Source organism: Carettochelys insculpta, chromosome 1, assembly GCF_033958435.1.
Source record: "Carettochelys insculpta isolate YL-2023 chromosome 1, ASM3395843v1, whole genome shotgun sequence".
NCBI lineage: Eukaryota > Metazoa > Chordata > Testudines > Carettochelyidae > Carettochelys > Carettochelys insculpta.
Genome location: NC_134137.1, coordinates 119536349 through 119559314, shown reverse-complemented (window position 1 = coordinate 119559314; position 22966 = coordinate 119536349). Strand labels below are relative to the sequence as shown.

The 22966-nt window shown below is 42.6% G+C and overlaps 1 protein-coding gene across 1 annotated transcript in view; it reads left to right on the top strand.

Annotated features, from left to right (window-relative positions):
- Nucleotides 1-22966, top strand: part of TUBGCP3 (tubulin gamma complex component 3) — a 117745-nt gene that overhangs the window by 4072 nt on the left and 90707 nt on the right. Inside the window, exons 2-5 of the mRNA XM_074990464.1 lie at nucleotides 9356-9463; nucleotides 11558-11625; nucleotides 21895-21972; nucleotides 22701-22918. Coding sequence (XP_074846565.1) covers nucleotides 9356-9463; nucleotides 11558-11625; nucleotides 21895-21972; nucleotides 22701-22918 — 472 coding nt within the window. The remainder of the gene's footprint in view (nucleotides 1-9355; nucleotides 9464-11557; nucleotides 11626-21894; nucleotides 21973-22700; nucleotides 22919-22966) is intronic.

The following is a 22966-nucleotide window of genomic DNA, read 5'->3' as shown; positions in this document are numbered from 1 at the left end:
AGGGAACAACCCCAAAGGGATTTCTGTGATCCAACCTGTTAAACAGTCTGCAGAGTTTGGGGACTTAATCACAATGTCCTGCACATAATACAGTTTTTATGTAGTTAAGATTTCCCTGTTTAAAATTCCCCTGGAAATTTCAGTTGGAAAAGAGATTGCTCACCCCTGAGCTGGAGCGAACTGTTTAGGTTGTGCTCTCCTTTTCAGCCCTGTAATTAGCTGCCCCCCCCCGCCACAAGCCTGTGGGAAGACCACAGGAAGGGATGTGGGAAGGGGCTCAGGCGCTAGGATTCTCAGGGAGAGGGTGCTGGGAGGCTCCAGGGAGTGCCCTGAAGGGGGAGGAGTGCTTGGGGGCGGGGGGAAGACTCCAGAAGGGTACCTTATCAGTCCGTGAACTCACTGACTGCCCTGTCCCGCTCCCCTTCCCGCTTGTCTCAGGGCCTCTTTGCACTCTGATTGGCCCTGTGGTGGTGGCAGGGACGTTCTCTTGGTGACGCAGTTATGGAAGAGGCTGGCAGGAGAAATCAAAAAGCTGGGGAGGCAGAAGAAGCTGCTGGGGAGGGGTGGGAAGCCAATTGCAATGCATCCCCACCCTTACAAAATGTCAGGCCGCACACTTTGTGCACCCCTGCTCTCACTGCACTAGCGCCACAGAATTGTCACTCTTGAGTCCTTTATTTTTTTTTTTTTTAAATTCAAAACTGTAAGTACCGCCTTAGTTTCTTATTTGCTTCCTTCAACCATTTTAGAAAAAAACAAAACAAAACTTGTGTTTTGAGTTGTGGAGGACAGCCCATGGAGCCATTTGTGCTGTGCCTTATTGAGATCAATACTGTTCTCTGCGGCTGTGTCTAGATTGTCAAGAACTGTTGGCAAAAGATACACAAATGCATTGTGCAATTTGTGTATCTGTTGCCAATGGTTCTATCGGGAGAGGCTTTTCTGACATTGGACCTGTCCACACGGGTCCAAATATTGGAAAGCCCGTCTCTGTCGAGACATCCCTTCTTCCTTGCGGAACAAGGACCGATCTGCAGTCTGACTGTAGAAGTTTTGTCAACAGAAGCCTGCAGGCTAGACAGCCTGAATATCACTCAATCACTTCTTTGGTGACTAGGGAAAGAGCATTACTTACTGACTTTACTCATCTGTTCCCTGCAGTCCAGTCCAGTATTCTAATTTTTTTTGTAAAGGAGTAGTTATGAGTGCTACTTTATATTTAGATATGTTTTAGCTACCCTTTTTTTCTTGGGATTGAAGACTTTCTTTTTGTGAGACTCCAGTGCTTGTCTTATGTTTTTGGGACTTCTTCAGTGTCGCTGTGTGGATCTAGCTCAAGCATAAAGAAGCTTTCTATTTGGTCACTTCCTTTGTATTATTTTAAAAGTCTGTCTTATAATAATTCTTCTGGGACAAGTAAATGCTTCAACTGAAACTTCTAGTACTAGTGAGGAGTGCAAGATGCTCTGTCTACAGAGATTTTGAGTGTGGTACGGCTTGAAAAATATGAGGAAATGGCCAATGATGTAGTTATCACAGTCCTTTCTTGGAGCAATTTGAAATGAGTATTAACTGAGGCAAAGCTAGCAGGCCTTGTGAATTTTCCTGCTCTGTCAAGTCCACTTCTTGAATAAGTTATCTTACCTAGAGACTCAGCTTTTTGTATCTTGTGGCTTAAATAGCTAACATGTTTGAAATCTCCAGGATTTTTCTCTCCTTTTCTAAGGCCGTTTTCACTGATGTGATTATTTAGGGTTCCTTCACATAGGCTGTGGCTATAATAGGCCCCCCTCCTTTCAAAAGGGGGATGCTAACGAGCCACTTCGGCAGATGCTAATGAGGCGCTGCTATGAGTATTCAGCGCCTCATTGACATAATGGCGGCTGTGCACATTTCAAAAGTGCTGCTTTCAAAATGCACACTGCTGGTGTAGACAGGGGCCTTTCAAAAAGACACCCCCTCCCGGGATTTTAAAAGCCCCTTCTTCCCAAAACCAAGTGGGAAGAAGGGGCTTTCAGAATCCAGGGGGGTGTCCTTTCGAAAGGCCCCTGTCCACACCGGCAGCATGAGTCTTGAAAGCGATACTTTCAAAATGTGCGTGGCTGCCATTGTGCTAATGAGGCACTGCAAATTCATAGCAGCGCCTCATTAGCATCTGCCAAAGTGGCTCATTAGCATCCTCCTTTCGAAAGCAGGGGGGCTAGTGTAGCCACAGCCATATATCTATAAAATTAAAAAAAAAAAAAAGTATATCTATTATATATATCGTTAATGTCTTTTAGAACTATGCTTTGATAGCTTTTGTCACAAGGTTACACAGGTAAATTTAGTCATGCTGTTCAGATTATATTTACAGAATTTATGCCTATTTTGAGTTTTAGGTGAGTATTGGACTGCTAGGTCCTTCAAAGTGCAGGGGTTCCCTTGCCATTAGTGCAAAAAGAAATTGTAGACTCTGATACTTATATTATGCTATATTGCATAGAGTAATGAACTCTGATAGCTTTTGTAGCATCTTACATCCAGGGCCCTCAGAGAATTTACCATCGAGTGAAAGATTTTTACCTCACAGCTGAGTTATAAATTATCACTATATCCTAAGGGAAGAAAATGTATAAAGCTGTGTCTAAACTACAGTCCCCTTTCAAAAGGTCAAATTAGGCAAATTGGAAATGCAAATGAAGTGTTTACATATCTCACACCTCTTTTGCATATTGCATTTTCAAAAGAGTCTTTCAAAAGAAAAACAGCAGTGTAGATGGGGTTCTTTTTGGAAATGGGGTTTATTTCAAAGCACCCTTCTTTCTGAAATATATTAGGAGGAAGGGTGCTTTTGAAAACTGTTTTATTTCAAAAGAATCCTGTTCACATGCTGTTTTTTCTTTTGACTATTCATATCAGTGCCTCATTAGCCAGTTACAATCAGCGTCCTTTAAATGGGAAGGGAAGGGCGTATGTAGACATGGCCTGTGTGAGTAGAAGATGCTTACTAATGACACACTTTAGCTTTATATATTCTCTATATGGGGGAAAAACAACTGAGATATTTCAGAATAAGTTTTGGTCTTCAGAGGTTATACTGTGCTCAAGAGCTGGTATGCACACAAATTTTGGATGAGGGTGTCTCTTATTTTAGCTAATGTAATTGTACTGCTATAGTTTGTAGTTTGGATGTAGTTATAGAAGTACAAAATGTGCTTCTATACACACGAAAGCTCATGCTCAAAACTTTTCTGTTAGTCTATAAGGTGCCACAGGACCCTTCGTTGCTGTTACAGATCCAGACTAACACGGCTACCCCTCCGATACTATATAGATGTAACTGTCCACATGAGAGAGGGGGATTGCTCTATTTATACTGATTTGACCCTACACTGATAAGTACAACTCTATGGCTGTGTCTACACTACAAAAAATAGCTTTGACGTAGAGCATCTACACACACCCTTCTTCAAAGTTAAAGTTCAAAGTAGGGTGCTACTGCATTCCCAGGAATGGAGGAAGGACTTGGAAGTAAGGAAAAAAAAAATGTGTGTAGACTCTCTGTTGGCTATTTCGACATAGTGCTTAACTTCAAAGTTAGTTCCTAGTGTAGACACACGCTTTATGTGTAGGCAAGCCTGATGAGGATAACTTTTCTTGTTCTACAACTTCTGTTTTTATTCAGTGTCTTTTTTTTTTTCCAGTCTGCTCTGTTTGGTTAAGCATCTGAAAGAAAGTACTTCAAAACACTTAATAATTTTCTACCAAACCCCACATGGCTAAGATATGGAAAGATCAGCTTAGCCACCCCAGAGATGGTACCATTCAGTACCAAGTGAATACTGTATCCTGTTGAAACTGCAGAATTTTTCTGCATACAGTAAATGCTTTCCATACCAGGATTGGGAGTTTGCCAGAAATTCAAATATTCTGGATAATAGAGAGGTTTACCTAGCAATGCATAACGCTAAAGAAAAACAAGATACAAACAAAAATGCATGTGGAGTACTTTACCAACAGTAGTATTGTACACTATAAACTTATACTGTATGTGCTGTATTTATTTTATACACTTTTACTATACTGTACTTATGGAAAACATAATTAAAATTTACTTAACGGTTAAAATGCCGGTTATTTGAGAGTTCCAGATAATAGAATGCCAGATATGAAAGTGTTTGCTGTATAACAGAAATGTAGTGTAGTATTACATTAAACTTGTTTTCTAGGTGGGATTTACTGAAAACAAGATATTATTCTCTGAAAATGGCTTGGAACTGGAGGGGTGGTGACAAGTTATACCATAAGTAAAACAAAACTAGTAAAGGAATTAAAACTAATAAATTAAGTGCAAATTGAAATCATGCTTCTTGAGGGTTTACTGTACTAAACGTGATAAATCAACCTTCACTGCATTGATTGCTGCCCTTTGGCCTGGAGGGTAATGTAGACATGCCCTAATAAACCAGAGGACAGACTTCTGAAATTTATTTTTTATCAGGGTTATCTGAAAATGAAAATGATCTAGCCAGTATAATTAAATTCCCGCATTTCCCATTTTAAATTATACCATTTCTTACTATTTTTTCTTGTTTTCTCTCACTAAGAATTCTCCCTCTTTCCCTCTTGATTTAAATTTTTTTAACACTTCACATGTGCTTTGTTTAAAGCTCTTTTTCGGCTTTGAAATGTGACATGAAAACTGCATCTTACACTTTTGGTAGCTCACACTGTGTAGGGGGAGGGGAGGAATTGATGCGTGCATAAAGAACATTCTCTACGAAGCATCAGAAATCTGCAGATGGAATGTAAAAATCTACTTTAAGCAATTCAAATTAAGAATTTATAGATCCTGAATTATTGACTTTTTTTTGTTTTGTGTGTTGTTTGTTCCTTTGAATGTAGCAAGCTTTCTATCTATTTGGTAAATATAGTTGCTTACAATTAGTGGTATTATTCAACTTTTGTTTCTATCATAATTTTTAGAATTTTGACCGCCTTCTGCGTGTTTCCTTTCTCTGCATAGAGAGCTCACATTGAAACACTGAAAATAAAATCCCCTTTCCATAAACAATTTCATTCTTCCTGTCTATTAGCAGATCACAGTGGCAGGGTTGCATCACAGTTGCACTTATTTATAAATTTATGCAGCGAAGTGTGTACTTACATGCATATTTTAAGTTCTTCTAATGTTTCACGAGTAAATTGTTTTGTGGGGGAGGGAACAGTTCAACAATATATCTGCTTTCGTAATAAACTTCTTGTGTGTGCTATTGGAAATCTTACTGTCAAATATATCTTTATGTCTTATGACTTCTGTGTGTTAACTTCCTGGTTGTATACCTGAAGTCAGGAATCTGACACCAAAATTACTCCCACAGCAAGCATGTCTCTTGAAAATGAAGAACTTTTGAAATCTTGATGTGATGGGTAAATTATATTGAATGACTGCAGAGCCAACATAAAGCTTATGAAAAGTTTCAAATTCTAAAAAATAATCTCTTGAATTAAAGAAGAGACCAAAAGATTATTAGTTCAGTCTTTGCACAAAAGCAAGGACTGAATGGGTAAGAAGACTGAATTACTATTGTTGCCATAGGTGGCCTCTCCAAGTCAGGATAACCAAAAATATCCTTTTTAGGATTGAATCGCTCACGGACAAGGATCTGTTTTTAATTTTTTTTATGTTGAAGTGAATATGGGTAAGACTTCAGAATAATTATTTGGAAACTTTTGCTTCCATGTCTTTTGTCCCATAGTCTGCACAGAAAAATCATATTGCACCAGAGAACTAGAAATATATATGTAAACTTTTGCTTTGCCTCATGTAAAAGTCAGTTTTTAAGGCCATAGATATTTCAGAATTAAATTATGCTAATAGCAATTTCCTAGACTTGTCTGAAGTTGTTATAGTTCAAGGTACTAACTTTTTTTAAAATGCAAGTAAGACTTTGGGGTACTTAAATGACATCTTGAAGAGCTGGGATTTAACTCATTTGAATGAGGGAGGGCATAAGATTGCATTTACAACCTTAAAAGATCATATTTGTGTTACAAAACCTACCAGTGAAAGTTACACAGGAAGTTTGTGGAATGCTGTCATCTTGCTTTTCTTCAGCTATTCCCTCTGAAAAATATGAACATATGTCTATATAGTCACCTGTCAGTTTCCTTAATTCTTAGAGTTTTTATAACATCTGAACTTCTGTGAAAGTATTCAGTAGTTCTTATGGCAGCTTTGGCTCTGTATATATGCAGAGCTACATAAAGATTTCCATTTTATGCTTTTGCAGATATACTTGTAAGTCACAAATTGTAGTAGTACAGCAGTCTCTTTAAAAATGTATTTTAACATCTGTCAAAGGTGTTAGTCTTAGGTAATTCACATTTTCATAAATTGAAGTACTTAAAAGTAAGTACATTACAAATCTTCCATTATCTACACAAACCACATTTTTACTATTATAACAATGTTCCTTCTAATATTGTTCCTTAACTCAAACATGAATTTAAGTATACTACTTTATCTAAAAAGATTCTTTTAAGGGATATGGGAGAGTGGTCAATATTTCAGAGCTTTCCTCTCCTCAGAAGTTGCTCCATAATGATACAGGTTCAACCTCCCTGGTCTGGCACTCTTGGGACCTGAGTGGTCCCAGACCAGGGATGGTCAGTTCTGCCCCGCAGCTGGCCTTAGCTCGTGCTTCTGCGATCCCTCATCGCCTGCAGCTTCCCAACCCGGTCTTGCCCCTCGCAGGCTCCCTAGCCCCAACCATCCCTCCCCAGTTGCAGCTTCCCAGGGCCTCAGTTTTCCATGCTGCCCCAGTTGCAGCTTCCTGGGGCTGCAACTTCCTGTCTTGCCCCAGCAATGAGTTGCTAGCTTACTAGCCTGGGCCACTGCTTGCTGCTGCTGCTGCTAGCCTGAGCTTCCTGGCTGCTGGTAGCCTCCCCTTACAGCCAGACGAGCTGTGCTTGCCCTGCCCAGGGCTTGTGCTGCTGCTCTGGCTGGCACCTGCTCCTCCCAGCCCTGGGACTCTCTGGACCTGCAAGATCTGTGGTCCTGCTGGACAACATATATATGTTGGATGAGAGAGTGCCTGATTTGAGAGGTTTAACCCGTTTAGTGATATGATGGGAGTGTTATCTGATATAGTTTGTCAGACTTTTCCACCTGGGACCCTAAATCTTTCAGCTGTTGCTTTCCATGACTTGCTTAAATTCTATAGTCCTTTTGTTACAGCTTGCTGCAAAAACTTTTGGGGAGTGGTTGGGGTTGGGTAAGTGGTAATGCTAGGGCAGGAAAAGGGGAGAATGTTGTCTTCATCCCCTAAGCTGAATCCTGTGGGCTTTTTATCTGCTTCTTGGTTGCTTCTTGTACATGGGGAAAAACTGAGGATGAAGCTGATTCTTCTTTTTTTAATGTTAGTTTAACACCACTTGTTCAGACACTTATAACTAATTGTTTTCCCTTGCCGATTTGAGAAGAGAGGTCAGTCTTTCTTCATTGGCTTTTCTACACCTTGTCCTTACTTGTGATATGATACACTAAACTCAGGATGCTTATATCTCCATTGTGAAATTTATCCCTAAAGTAAGCATATACATTTATTTTGATCATAATGAAATTGATTGCTGACTGCAGCTGGCTTTTGTAGGTTTTAAATTGAACTGGAGGCATATTTTTGGCAGCAAGTTACTGGAGTAAAGTACTTGGTACTTTCACAAAACAGTTGAAGAAATTGAAAGTTTAGTTTGGTATGGTGTGACTGGATCCCTGAGGTGCACGGCCAGCCCTGGTCCTGAGCTCTCTGGGTCTGCAGTGGGGAGCACTGGCTCTGCACTACTGGGGCCCTGGCTATGTGCTCTCCTGGACTGCAGCCAAGCTCTGACCTCTAGGCCCTGTGGGGCTCCAGCCCCTGGCCCCTCTGGGACTCAACATCAACCTCGCCCGGGCTCCAGTTTTTGCTCCGGCCCCAGCCTGCCACAGCTGGGGATCTGGCCCTGGCCTCTTGCTGCTGTGGGTTGCCATAGTGCTCTGGCTTCAGGCTGCCCATTTCCTCTCAGCTGGTAGCCTGCCCTTCTGCTCCTGGGCTCTCTGGTTCAGGAGCATCTTTAGTCCTGCCAGACCAGGGATGTTGCTGAACCAGAGAGTGCTGGTTTTCAGAGTGCAACCTGTATCCTTAGTCCATGTCTTTTGGAGAACACACATCCAGGCTGTTTGGCTGTCATTTCTGAGTTCTCAGGCAAGATTGTGCTATTTTCCTGGTGAGGTCACATTCAGGTGGGTCACCTGAATTGTAATTCACTTGCTGGACAATGTCTGATGGTTGTTTGACAGCTGCCTGTGTGTTGGATATTTTCCTTGCTTTTGTGTCAGGGGAACTATCTATCTGACTGATTTTCTCCAACTTACAGCACGTTTTAGTGACAGCCACAGAACAAAATCGTATAACTCATCTTCCTAAAGATATACATGCTTGGATAGAACAGTGAGGTTCAGATGATCATAACCTTTTCCCTGAAATAGCACAACATTGCCTGCGAGACAGCCTGGACATGTGTTCTCCAAAAGACATGGACTAAGGATACAGGTTGCACCTCCAAAAACTGTCAGTCTCTGGTCCAGCAACATCCCTGGTCTGGCAGGACTAAAGATGTTTGTGAACCAGAGAGCCGAGGAACAGAAAGGCAGTCTGCCAGCACACTTCACGTGCAGTAGTGCTATTTTATATAAACAAGTTATGAGGCACTGCCCTGCGAAATAGTGTCACAGTAGATTTGGTTTATGAAAACTAATGAATAATATGATGTGAGTTAAAGCAGATTGTACAGTTCTCCTGTTAAGTACATCATATGACCATGGGATTCTGTAGTTTGACTTCTGTAAATCTCCAGTTTGATTCATGAGTTTGAAGTCTGCTCTTGGGCATCTTTGAGTTCAGACTTGTAGTATGCTGAGACCAAAGAGCACAAAGATTAAGCATGCTCATTTTTGTCTTTGTGCAAATGTTGGCCCATAGTGAATTTGCGTTACTGATTTGAAATGTTTGTAGATAGTACTAATATTTGTTGCGTGAAGCAAGATGCTAAAAAATATGTTTGCAGGAGGCGGTGCCAGGATTTTTAAGCTGTAGTTTAGTTCCGGGTTTGGATTTGTGCTTTTCAGGTGATTGTTCCTGCATAAGACCATAAAGGACAAAATTTGATATAGTCGCTACCATATTTTTCTGTCAGTGGAAACATCTATTTCTTTTGCGTTTTTTGACTTAAAAAACATTTTTTAAAATCACTTACTAAGAGGTAGCTTTTTTTTTTTTTTTTTTTTGCTCATTTCGAAAGTTGGCTTAACTAATTTTTCCCTTTCCTCTTTCAGCTGATGCAGCCCAGCAGTTTCAGTATGCAGTCAGAGTTATTGGAAGCAACTTTGCTCCTACCGTTGAAAGAGATGAATTTCTTGTTGCAGAGAAAATCAAAAAAGAACGTATGTTTGGCTTTCGTTCATCTTCAGTAATTTTAGATCTAAATAAATTTAAAATGAGTCAATGTTTTGTAGAAGGTGAAAGTTGTAACAGAATTGTGTGTGCTTTTTAAAATACCACTCCAAATACCAGAAGCAAACTGGGAAGGTGAGAGGGTGGCCCTGGCTTCCTGCCTCTGGAAAGGGCAGGGCTTAGGGCAGTCAACCCTGGGGAGCCTTCCCATGCTCCCTCAAAGCCGCCGGCAGAGATATGGCACAGGGCTGCCATGACAGTTCAGAGGGGCTCAGGGCAACTGCCCCCTTTGCCTTCTGCCTCCCCCCACATAGGTGGGCCTGTACAAGAGCACCGAATGTAGTATCAATGCTGTGTATCTTTCTCCAAAAATAAACAAATACTTTGTATGGGACCCTTGGAATGTCAGAGATGCTGAGATACCACTGAGTCAGCCTGTACTACTGAACTGCTCAGTGCCTGACTCTTGCCTGAAGCCTGGTGTCTTCCCACACTCTTCTGCCTCTATGGCCTAATTCACTGGACATGTCAAATTGGTTCAAACTCCACACACAGCACAGAAGTGGTAATGATGGTGTAGTGGTCTCCTTCCTCTTTCTATACCCAGTACGCAGATGTGGCAGCTCTCAGCCAGGATGTAGAGGTGATGGCTCTGCATGCCCCTCTCCCAGGAGTAAAGCAGGGACTTGAATCCATGTGTCTCTTATTCCAGATGAACACCATAATCGTTGGGGTAGTGCGTATCCTTCCAGGGAGCAGATCTGTCCAACTCTCCAGTGAAAACTGGTCCACTTTGTATAACATTTAAATATTTGTTAGAACAGAGGGAGAACGAATGAATGACTGCAACCCATTGATCAGGGAACAGGTGGGATACAAATTCTTGTCCCTGTTCCAATGATTACATATTTAAAAAGTGAAAAGGCTTCATCAGGAAAGAGTGACCCAGAATGCCCAATAGACCAGTGGTTTGGGTATTCATCTGCGGTGTGAAAGACCTGCTTTCAAGTCCCTGCTTCACATAAGGACACGAGGCAAGGTGGGGATTTGAACCCTGGTGAGTGTGCTAACAGGAGAGCTATGGGGTTTAAAGGGCTGACCACTACTTTCTCCCTGGTGCTTCCTACTGGTTAGTTTAGGCAGCTCGCTAGATAGCATGCTGGCTTTTGTGACTCCCATACTTAAACAATGGAAGTAAAAATAACCAAGACACTTTGAAATAGAGACATAAGTCATGAGAACATAAGACGATTTAATAAATTTCCTTATATAGACATGGCCTCACATTTAGGAAAGTAAAGATGACTCAGCTTAATGTACCAAGTCAACGCATGTTAAGACTACCTTGTTTTGAATGAAAGCATCCACAGGGGTTCCAACTTGTGTGTTTATTTCTCACGTTTCATTGATTTAACTTAACCTTTTCCTGACTGACTCTCGGTATGCAAGTCCTTGCCTATATTTATTAGTAGAATGCTGTAAATCATCAGAAAGAGCTATGACACATCAGAAAGGTAATGTAATTTTTCTTTGTCAGTGGCTTGCTTGTTTTGTGGCCTAATTGGTACGTATCCAAAGTAATCATAATTTAACACTTGTGAACAGGAGGATCTTAGCTTGATGACACTTTTCAGGAAGAAACCAAATAACTCTTGGGTCCTTTGTCTGCAGTCTGGGGATATGTCTTCACTGGAATAAAAGACCAGTTGCATGGACACTTCTGGCCAGGTACAGCTGACTCCAGCTTGGGCTGTGGAGCTAAAAATTGCTGTAGACACATTTGGGCTCAGGCAGGACCTTTTGAGGGAGAAAGATTCCAAAGCCTTGGCTCCAGCCTGAGTCTATAGTCATCAAAGTGCTTTTACAGCGCTCATCTTGAACACGAGTCAGATGACCAGGCCAACTGCAGGTGTTTGATTAGTCAGTAGATGGAGGCAAGGAGTGCACGGGGATGGAAAATAAGCTGTCCCTTTATCCATTTGCTTTCTTCCCACCCCACAAATTGCAGAAGCATATCAATACAAGATAATGTTACCATATTTGACTTTAGTTTCATCTTCTAAGAAGCTTTTTCCTCTTGACAGTTGTGCGACAAAGGAGAGAAGCAGATGCTGCTTTGTTTTCAGAACTTTACAGAAAACTCCATTCGCAGGTATAGTAACATGCTGCCTGAAATGCACTTTTCAGTGATTTAAGGAAACTAGGTACATCTGTGCCATCTTTGCAATTCCATGATTTATCTAAATCTACATTTGCGTAATGAATACTAACTTTAAACTGGCTTTACGAACAATTCCATTCTTACAATGTGTTTCTTTTGGACTTGCTGTTAAATTCTCTTTCGTTCAAAATGTAAGAAACTAGCTTGGATTAAAGTAAAATTGGAAAATATCAGCAGTATTTGAATTGCATATACCTTCATAAAGGACATTTTATGGGAAGGAAGTAGCTTTGCAAAAATAGAAGTGTGTACTTTTTATGTGTAAAATTGAAAGATTATCTCACTGCCACTTATTTTTAGGTTAATGTGTCCTGAAGTGTATCAATATATTGATTAGAAGATAAGCATCCTCTTATTTTGAGTCTTTTAAGTGATCTGAGGTTTTTTGTGTTGAAGGTTAAGGGTTTTGCTGACTTTGAGAGTTCTGCTAACACACAAGTATGTATCAAAGAGCAGAGCATGTCAGTCTTTTCTGACAATAAAAGGTGATCTGTAGAGTCTAAGACTATAACTTCTGATGAGAAGGAAATAAATCAATACTTTAGGTGTGTCCTGTATTCTCAAATGTGAACATCTATCATGGTTGAAAATCTCAGTTAGTGAAACAGGTAGGCAATAAGATATTGTGTAGTGTGATAGGGAGAAATATTATAGGAATATTTTTAGTTGGAAAAAACTCATAAGCAAGATTAAAACTTCCAGTGTTACTGAGCAGTGGTTTTTAACCTCTTTTTCATTTGTAGTCATAAAGCATTTCAAATTGAGGTACAGACCCTTTTGGAAACTCATCCTGTGGTCTGTCAACCCCTTCCATGGAAGTCTTAGAGTTGAAAACTGACTGACCAGATTCAGCCATAAACATTGTACATGATTGGCATATCATTTAATGCACCATGAAACAGGGTGCTAAACACATGGTAATGACAACACTTCAGGGTTATGACCTGGGGTAGATAGAGAGATTCATATTTTTGGTTGATCGGAAAATCAAATCTCTTCTGGGATCTGAAACTTTATTTTGTAGTCACGTTTTGTGAACCCCTTTGACAAAATCTGTGTTCTCCCAGATGTCTGCAGGCTATAGACTGACAACATCTGAAAGAAGATTAATGTGTTTTTGTGATCATCTTCATCTTAAAGGGGAAAAATAACTTAATACATGGAGCCCTCTGTCCTTACAGCAGGACCTATCGCTATCCCTGACAGCGGTTTCCCCCCCCCGCCCCCCAATGTGCCCCAGGCTGTTGAAAGGCCTGCCTGAAGGATTGAACTCACAACCTTGGATTTATAAGGCCAGTGCTTTAGCTACTGAGCAATCCCTTCCTTTGCTTACCTTAAGTAGAGTAAAAATGGCTCTATTAAGGAACTTTGTATTGTAGTAATAAATTCTATAGGTTAATATAATGGAACAAGAACTTTGGAAGATCACATGAAAATGAGACACTTGTATGGATAACGTCCAGAGTTACGTTCGTAGGAATTAAAATTCTATGCAGTATTTGGGAAGGAATAGAAACCCTCATAGTTCTAGGCACAGGCCAGTTTCTGACTTCAGTAGGTTCTTTCTGACAGTGGCTACCTGGGCAACTGGTGGGTTGTTTTGGCCTTTGTTATGAATGAGACTCATTCAATAAATCTGATGCTGCATTTTGATCCCAAGCCTACAAACATGTATGACTAATTTTAAGAAGTCATTAAAGTTACGCATGTGCTATGGAGAAATGGGGCCCCAGTCTTGCAAATACCAATGTTGTTGCTAAGGTTATCAGCTCGCCTTTACTCCTTTTTCTCTTCCCAATCCATCCTAAGTGTCTATAGGATATCTTCCTAGTCTCTGTAGTGAGAGGCAGTATCACCAGACTGCATCAGGCTCTATCATCATTGTGATGAGTTGGGTCACAAATCATCTTGACACTGTTACTTGATGGGCTAGTTGTACCACTAAGCCTGCCTATCCCCTACCTTGCTCTGCTGAGTTAGAACCTCTGGCCTTTCCCAGTGAAGGCATAGAGAGGAGGGCAGAGCTGCACAGACACTGAGAGCAACTCAGCTGTGGGAAGGCTCAAAGGGACTTCATGCAGCTCTCAGTTTCCCAGTCCCAGTGGGACCAGAACCCCAGATAAATCCATCTGTCTATGCAAAATTTATACAGAGTGATCTCATAAGGTGTTCACCCTTTTTATCAATGAAAGAGATACACAGCTGCTGTTCCCCTACCAACTAACAACTATTTACATTGGGTTTGTTAATATACTTGTTCAAATCACTTGTTCAAAAAGTAGGATTTAATTGGGTGCAAGTAATGATAGATCAAAATATTTTACTAAGCAAAATAAAACAAAACACACCAGTTAAGCTTCATATTCTAAGAAAATTTTTACATGCAGTTTTTTACCCTAAAAGTAGTTTTTAATCATCTTTTTCAAGGTTGGCAACCTCCTGATTAGGGCCTGATCCTTCCCCCATTCCGTCTTAGATATTTCTGGCAGTCATCTTGGTCATGAGCAGAGGGTGGCTTGTAACTACCAATTCTCCTATTGTTTTTGTTCCCTGCCTAATATAAATTTAGCCCAAAGCAGGAATCCTTTGTGTTCAGCTTGAACCCTCTCATCCCCTTGAAGTACATTTAAAAAAAAACCTTAACCAGTACATGTTAGGTTTCTTGGAATGCTTACTGTGTAGTTGGTTAACCTGCCTGCCAGCTGCATAGGCGAAAGGAGCCCTGGCTGTGTCGGGAAGGCAGACAGGGCACAGGCCATGCTGGAGTGGTACCTGCTATACCTGCTCCACAGAGTCAGCAGGAACTCTGCCCAGATGAGATCCCTGGCCTGAGCCGGCCCGTTCATGGTTAACTAGTTAAATGAGAATTTTAATCATTTAACCCAGCACAGGTATATGTTGCCAAACAAAGTCTGGCTGGCTGGAGTTGGGGAGGGGGGCACGATACTGCTGGGAGATTAATGCTGAGAGCCCAGGGGCATGTGGCCACCACCAGAGCATGTCTGACCTGTGATGTGGCTGCAGCTCAGGCAGGGCCCATGGGACATGTGTGAGACAGAGTGAACTTTTCTTAAAACATAAGAGTGGCCACATTGGGTCAGATCAAAGTTCCATCTAGCCCAGTATCCTGTCGGACAACAGTGACCTATACTAGGCACCCCAGACAAATGAACAGAGCAGCTGATCATCAAGTGAGCTCTCCTCTGTCACCCATTCCCAGCTTCTGATAGAGACGCTGGGGCACTTTGCCTACCCGTCCTGGCTAATAGCCTTCGATGGCCCTATCCTCTAAGAATTTATCTAGCTCATTTTTGAACTCTGATAAAGTCCTGGTCTTCACACCATCCTCTGACAAGAAGTTCTGCAGGTTGACCATTTATTGCATGAAGAAATACTTCCTTAGTCTCTTCTTTTCTAAGGTGAAAAGTCCCAGTCTTTTTAATATCCCCTAAATCCATTCTAAATCTCTAATTGGTATGGTTGCCCTTTTTAAATGCCGTGATACTTTTTTCTGAGATGTGGTGACCACATCTGTATGCAGTATTCAAGATGTGAGCATATCATAGACTTATATAAAGGCAAAGTATTCTCTGTACTTTTTTTTTTTTAATGATCCCTAACATTCTGTTTGCTTTTGACTGCTGCTGCACATTAAATGGATGTTTTTAGAGTACTCTACACGATGACTCCAAGATCTTTATCTTAAGTCATGGTAGCTAATTTAGTACCCATCATTTTGTATGTATAGTTAGGATTGTTTTCCATTATGCACTACTTTGTGTTTATCAACCTTAAAATTCATCTGTCATTTTGCACAGTCATTTAATTTTGTGAAAGCCTTTTGAAGCTCTTCTCAGTCTGCTTTGGACTTAACTCTCGAACAGTTTAGCATTCTGTACAGATTTTGCCACCTCACTCTTGACCCATTTCTCTAGATAGTTTATAAATATTTTGAGTGAGATGGGTCCCAATACAGACCTCTGGGGGATACCAGTAGTTACCCCTTTTCATTCTGAAAACTGACCATTTCTATCTGATGTTAACTTTCTTTTAAGCCATTATCAGTCCGTGAGAGGACTCTCCCTCTTATTCCTTGACTGCTGTCTCTGGTTTTTGTTTTGGGGGGTGTTATTTGCTCCCTGTAATTTTTCTAATTTTTTTTCTTCATTTTCCTGCTGTTTCTTGCTGTTTAATAAATTGTATTTGTTTTGAACTCAATATGGTGCTCCCTGCACCAGGAAAGTGGCTGATGTGGAATGAGTACCCTGAGATGGGGGCACTTTCATCTCTGTCCTAAGTGACCATGATGAGAACGGGGGCCCCACTTGATGGGAATCCTGGGCCCTGCGTCATTGGGGTTATGAAGACTCTTCCTTACAGGGGAAGGAAAGAGGAGTCCTCAAGTTCAAGCACTCACCTGAGTAAAGGCAGTTTGGGCAAGAATTAAGCTCCTTTTGCTGTTGAAATTCTGCTGGGGAAGTGCAGAAGCCATGAAGGTTCCCCACAATAGGAGGACTATTTCCCTTCTTACAGTAGCTGCCCAACTGGTTCCATGGAAATATATTTTTGTGCTGTTAGTTGTAATATTAGCCATGGAAATCCTTTCCCTTCACATTTGTATTTGTTTGGTGATGGTGTGAATGTGTAACTTTTTTGCTGTAGGTTTGGCATAATGGGGTGTGACTCATGATGGGAGCACCTTCTGCTGGTCAGGTCAGGAATGTGCCCTCTTCTGGCTATGTCTTACCTGTTCACTGGCTCTACTATTTCCCCTATCTGGACACACGATGCTCTCGATGGCACTCTCTTTTTCAGGGCACTGCCCATCTGTTCTTCTCCCATTATGGGGTATCGGCAGTCCTCAGGCTTGCACCAACCTCTGCAGCCAACTGTCAGCCAAAGTTTAGCCATTTGTCAGAAGTGGGAGGGGGCAAGGTTCAGTCTGTTACACTGCACCTTGCTGTGGAGGAGCATGGCTAAGGGGGGATGCAGGGACCCAGCTCCTCCCATTACCCTGGGCCCAGACTCTGGGACTCTATCAGCAGCCCAGGACTGCCCGATTTCACCCCTTGCTATTGTCTGCATTCCATGGGCCACTTCTCCATAGCCCTTGCACATTCTCTGCCCCTTTTGTCAGGAGGCACAATCTGGCAGGGGTCTGTCTGGAACTCTCCTTCTACTGCTCCCCTTAGCCTACCCAGCACTGCAGTGTTAAAGGTGCTGCTGGTTCCCTTCCCCCAACTCCTAGCTGGTCAGGGGAAGAGTGAGCTCTTTTGTGCCCTATAGCCTTTTTATTGGACCCCACCGCACCCTGATGGACTGGGTTTTCAGAGGCTGCCTCTAGCTGGCTTTTACTTCTGTTGCCAAAATAGGGCAGTTATACTTGGAAACTGTGTATTTCCAAAGCATAGTAATTACTTGTCCTAGATTGCTTCAGTGTGGTGTTTTTGAAGTGAAAGCTGTTTAGTAGTAGCATCCTTCAGTCTATGTAGACTATGGAACACGCCCTTCGTAGTTCCATTTGGCATCCTCATTTGCAGCGTCGGCTGTGACTGTGAAGACCCACACGAGAGTGACAGTCCTTGCTGCATCTGTTGCATATGTAATGGGTGTCTGACAGGTACTTGCTGTGCTTTCTATGGGCTCGCTTCTCCCTTGCTAGCTGTCTGATCCTCAACTCACCCTTCTGAAGGCCCTTTGTGCCTCCATCTGCTGCGATCATCTGCCAGCTCCTCCCAGCTGTCTGGCTTGATGTCTGCTTCCCTGAGGTCTCTCTTGCAAACATCTTTGTCGCGCAGCTGGGGGTGTCCGGGAGGTCTTTTGCCAGAGGCTAGCTTGCCATACAGGATGTCTTTTGGGATCCTTCCATCATTCATCCTGTGGACGTGGCCAAGCCAGCGGAGCCGCTGCTGCCTGAGCAGGGTGTGCACAGTTGGGATTCCAGCTTGCTCAAGGACAGTAGTGTTCCATGATATTCCAAGGATGCGCCTGGGGCAACGCAAGTGGAAGACGTTGAGCCTCTTTTCCTGGCAGGTGTACATGGTCCAAGTCTCGCTGCCGTAAAGGATGCAGGCTCTGTAGACTTGCATTTTGGTGTGAGTGTACAGCTTGTTGTTGTTCCACACTTTCTCGCTGAGTCTGGACAGAGTTGTGGCTGCTTCACCAATCCTCCTAGTTAGCTCAGTGTCCAATGACAGGATGTCAGTGATGGTGGACCCGAGGTAAACGAACTTGTGGACGACCTCTAATGTATAGTTGTCAATGCTGATTGATGGAGAATCAGCAACGTCCTGAGCAAGTACATTGGTCTTCTTTAGGCTGATGGAGAGCCCAAAGTCCTTGCATGCTTTGCAGAACCGATCCAGCAGCTTCTGAAGCTGGTCTTCTGTGTGTGACACGACAGCAGCGTCATCTGCGAACAGCATATCTCTGAGGACTTCCCACACCTTAGATTTAGCTTTCAGCCTTGGAATATTAAACAGTTTCCCGTCAGATCTTGTGTGCAAAAAGATGCCCTCTGTTGAAGATCCAAAGGCGTGTTTAAGGAGGAGTGTGAAGAAGATCCCGAACAATGTCAGAGCAAGGACGCATCCTTGTTTGACGCCGCTCCTGATGCTGAAAACATCCGATAATGTGCCATCGTATTGGACGGTTCCTCTCATGTCTTCGTGGAAAGACTGGATCATCTTGAGTAACCGTGGAGGACAGCCTGTCTTGGTCAGCAGGGATGGACTGTTCAAACTGCTCCACAAGTCGAAGGCCTTGGTTAGGTCAATGAAGGCAATATAGAGTGGCTTCCTCTGCTCCCTGCATTTCTCCTGTAGCTGCCTCAGAGAGAAGATCATGTCGACAGTAGACCTCTCTGCACGGAATCCTCACTGTGATTCAGGATACACCCTCTCAGCAATCTTCTGGAGTCTGCCGAGGAGGATGCGAGCGAACAGTTTACCAGTGATGCTTAGGAGAGAGATTCCACGTTAATTGTTGCATTTGCTTCTGTCTCCTTTGTTCTTATACAAGGTTATGATTTTAGTGTCGCGCATGTCCTGTGGAACCTCTCCCTCTCTCCAGCACAGGCACAGTAGCTCATGTAGGGGTTCCAGGAGAGTGTCTGTGGCACACTTGATTACCTCTGGTGGTATACCATCCTGGCCAGGGGCTTTTCCTACTGCAATGTTGTCAATGGCTTTCTTCAGTTCATCGACAGTCGGTTCCTGATCCAGCTCATCCATTACTGGTAGGAGTTCGACGGCATCGAGGGCTGTATCAGCCACAATGTTCTCACGTGAGTACAGCTCGGAGTAGTGCTCGACCCAACGCTCCATCTGTTTGGCTTTGTCAGTGATGACATCACCAGATTTGGATTTCAGAGTTGCCATCTTGTTCTGGGTAGGTCCTAATGCCTTCTTGATGCTCTCGTACATTCCCTTGAGGTTACCAAAGTCAGCACTGGTCTGGATGCTGCTGCATAGCTTGAGCTAGTAGTTGTTGGCACAGCGCCTGGTCGTCTGCTGTACTGTTTTTTTTCTGGCTGCTCTGAGCGCTTGCAGGGTATTCTGGCTTGGCGAACGTTTGTACTCCAGGAGCTCAGCGCGCTTTTTTTGATGGCTGGAATCATTTCATCGGAGTTAGCTTCGAACCAGTTATTTGTGTTTCTAGCTCTTCTTCCAAACACCGACAAGGCCGTGTTGTATCCCTCAGATGCTGCCATCTGGATGTCACATCGGCACCCCCAGGGTTGCTGCACAGATTCTCCTCGAGGGTCACTCTGAACTTTTCAGCTCTCACTGAGTTAGCCGTCTTCCTAGCATCGATGCGGGGCCTTCCAGTTAGTTTAGAGTGGTGCAACTTCTTGGGAATCACGTTGAGTTTGGAGCAGACTAACGAGTGATCTGTATCGCAGTCAGCACTATGATAGCTGCGTGTCAGAAGGACGTTTTTGAGGTTATCACGTCTAGCGATGGCCATGTCTAGTTGAAGCCAGTGTTTTGAGCATGGGTGTCTCCATGACACTCTGTGCTGTGGCTTGGTTTGGAAGAATGTGTTTTGTGATGCAGAGATTGTGGTACGTGCAAAGTTCGAGAAGACGCTGACCATTTTCATTCATTTTTCCCACACCAAAGTGGCCTAAGCAGGAAGGCCCCGAGTCATGATCGGCTCCAACTCTCGCACTGAAGTCACCCAGAACGTACAGTTGTTCGTGAGCAGGTATTTGCACGATGGCAGCACTAAGCACATCATAAAACTTGTCTTTTACTTGCAGTGCGGTGTACAGGGTTGGGGCGTAAGTGCTGATCAGGCGGACAGGACCGGCGCGAGTTTGAAGTATGACCTGAAGGAGTCTTTCTGATCCACCCTTGCCTAATTCCAACATTTGTAGAAGGGTGTTTCTGATGGCGAAGCCAACACCATGCTCCCTGGGTTCTTCTCGGGCTTTACCCTGCCAGAAAAAGGTGTAGTCCTTTTCCTTGAGAGATCCCGAATCTGTGAGATGTGTCTCTTGCAGAGCAGCAATGTCAACTTGGAGCCTCTTCAGTTCCTCATCGATGACAGCGGTCTTTCGGGTGTTGCTGGTGTCCTGAAGATCTTCAGTCAGACCTGTCAGCAAGATCCGCACGTTCCAGCAAGCAAGCTTAAAACTTCAATGGTTTCCTCCTCTTGTTGATTTTTTTTATTGGTTTGCCTGGTGCTCGGCTTTCAGGTCACTTGTTAGGTTTGAGAACCTTAAGCCTCATGCACCCAGTGAGGCAGGTGAACTGTGGTGGGATAGTACCCTGTTGGCTGGGGGCTGCCCAGCTTGAGGCGGGCGGTGACTTTCCAGTGAGATGCGACAATCTCTCCCACCGTTGAAGGCAACCCCTGGCGCTCGTTCTCTACGCCAATGGAGCAAGATCTTGTAACTGGTATCTGTTACCTCCCATGTTGGTTCAGCGCTGTTAGCGATGCTGGAGTACCTCTCCAGGCGCGAGCTTGGGCGATTATTGGGACCCTGGGCTGTACAGACCCCAGTGTTCCCCTCTCGGCTTCACTGATATAGCTTTGGAAAGCTGTTTAGGACTTATGAATTCCATCTTCCCATCCTGAACTCAGGAGACTAGTTTATAAGTGTTTTGTGTGGTATATCTAATTCAACAAGCTATGTTTGTTCACCAGTTGACACTATGGCTGGCCAGTTATCAAAATCTTATGCCATTCCTCTTCTTCCTGCTTCCCATGCATTAATGAGGGCTTTGCTGGTTCACTGTTGTTCCAAGAAGTAGAACTTGGATGCCCTGCCCAGGTAGCTAAATAGCTGAACTAATCACAGAAGGGAGTAGTTATCTGGTCAATGAGGACTCCAAACATACATTTTGTTTTACGGTATTTAGCACAGAGGTTGAAGTCCATGATTAATATTCTGCCTCGATAATACAGGAAAAGCAGTGTGTGTATGTATAGGTTTCTGGTTTCGTGGGCGGGGTAGGAGTATGGGGAAGGTGGCATGTTACATTAATTTTTTTAAAGCCTGCACAGCTCCACTTTTTCTTGGTTTATGTTTAGGTACAGCCTACAGCGGAGTATTGCTATGTGAGATCTGTATTACTGACTTTATAAATAGTTTGGTAGTTTCCTTTTGTGTTTCTTACAGAGAATACAGTAGTCCTGGCTTAGGTTCCCGATAATTTCCAGGCTTCCCTGAAAGAGCATCAGGAAGGAAAGGGCATCTGTTTGTAAGACTTCTCAAGGGTTGGGTCTTCCACCACACTTATGTTGTAGCGAGGGGGTGAATCCAAAATGCTGATTTAGATCAAACATAAAATGATGTATAGTGTATATGAAACAGTACCTAAACCTCCTTTACAGATAATTGTGATTTTTAAAATTTGGTATGCTGATTAGTTGATGTCCTTGGGTGCACATGAGAATTTATGGAACAAGAATATTGAATGCTGGGGTAAGTTTTCTTTATAGAACTGACATGTAAACTCCTTTGTCACTACCTTGAGAACATTACTTCAGAAAGCCTCCTTTTGTGTATTTAATTTATGGTTGTTGTGCATTTTTGGTGTGTTAAAGTATTAGCCTGCTGTTTACAGGATCAAAGTAGGAACAAGTTGCTTATGATGTAGGTTGTTAGGGAGGGTAAAGATGCAATAATAATTGTGGAGCAATGTCTGTTTTTACCTGGACATTATCTAATATGTGCCTATCTCTGAACAGGGTGTCTTGAAAAACAAATGGTCAATACTCTACCTCCTGCTCAGCCTTAGTGAAGACCCACGCAAGCAGCCTAACAAGGTAGGTAAGGGATTTTGTTTCGTCAATAAATATTTTAAAATTCAATAGAAATCCCAAAAGGGAATGTCAAGAGATGTTACTGTCTACATCAAAGCAAACATCGTCAAAAAGGGAGAGTATCTGCAAAGTCCTTGGAAGGCTAGAAGCAAGACATTTTAAATTTTAAATAGAAGGATGCTTGTTTAAATTGTGAAAGCCTATTTATGTATATTTTGTGTACTAATACTCTAAAAATGAGAATTTAAAAAGCTATTCTCTTTAAGCATAAAACTGAATAATTAAACATGCAAGGCAGTCATTATCGGGAACACTTTAGGTAGATTTCATTTAGGTCAAGTCCATATGGGACACTTCCCCCCTCCCCCAGGTATTATAGCAATTTTGGTTGTGGGTCTATCATTTAGCAACACTTTGGTAGTAGCTAATGCCTTAATATAGTTGCATTTTTCTGACAAAAATGCTTTTGCTGGGATAGCATACACCAGTATGCAAATGAAATGAACTATGTGGACAAATGCATTCTTTGGTGGTATAAGCTGTCTCTGCATTCAGAGGTCTTTGCCAATGTAGCTATGCTGCAAATCTTGTCTAGTGTATAGCTGACTTTGCCTTTCCTAATAGTAAACTAATAACTGTTCAGACACATGGGTAGAAGAAAAAATTACTTTAGCTACTCATGTGATTGAATAAAGTAACTCACAATTATATCTTTGTGTTTTGTTTTTAAGGTGTCAAGTTATGCCACGTTGTTTGCACAAGCATTGCCACGAGATGCTCACTCAACCCCTTATTATTATGCTAGGCCTCAAAGCCTTCCATTGAATTACCAGGACCGCAACGCTCAGTCTGCCCAGAGTGCAGGCAGTATGGGAAGCAGTGGGATCAGCAGCATAAGCATGTATGCCCTGAATGGGCCAACGCCAACTCCACAGTCCCTCCTTCCAGGGTAAATTTAAAGCTGGCTATTCTGCATATAATGAAGACCTTTTTGATA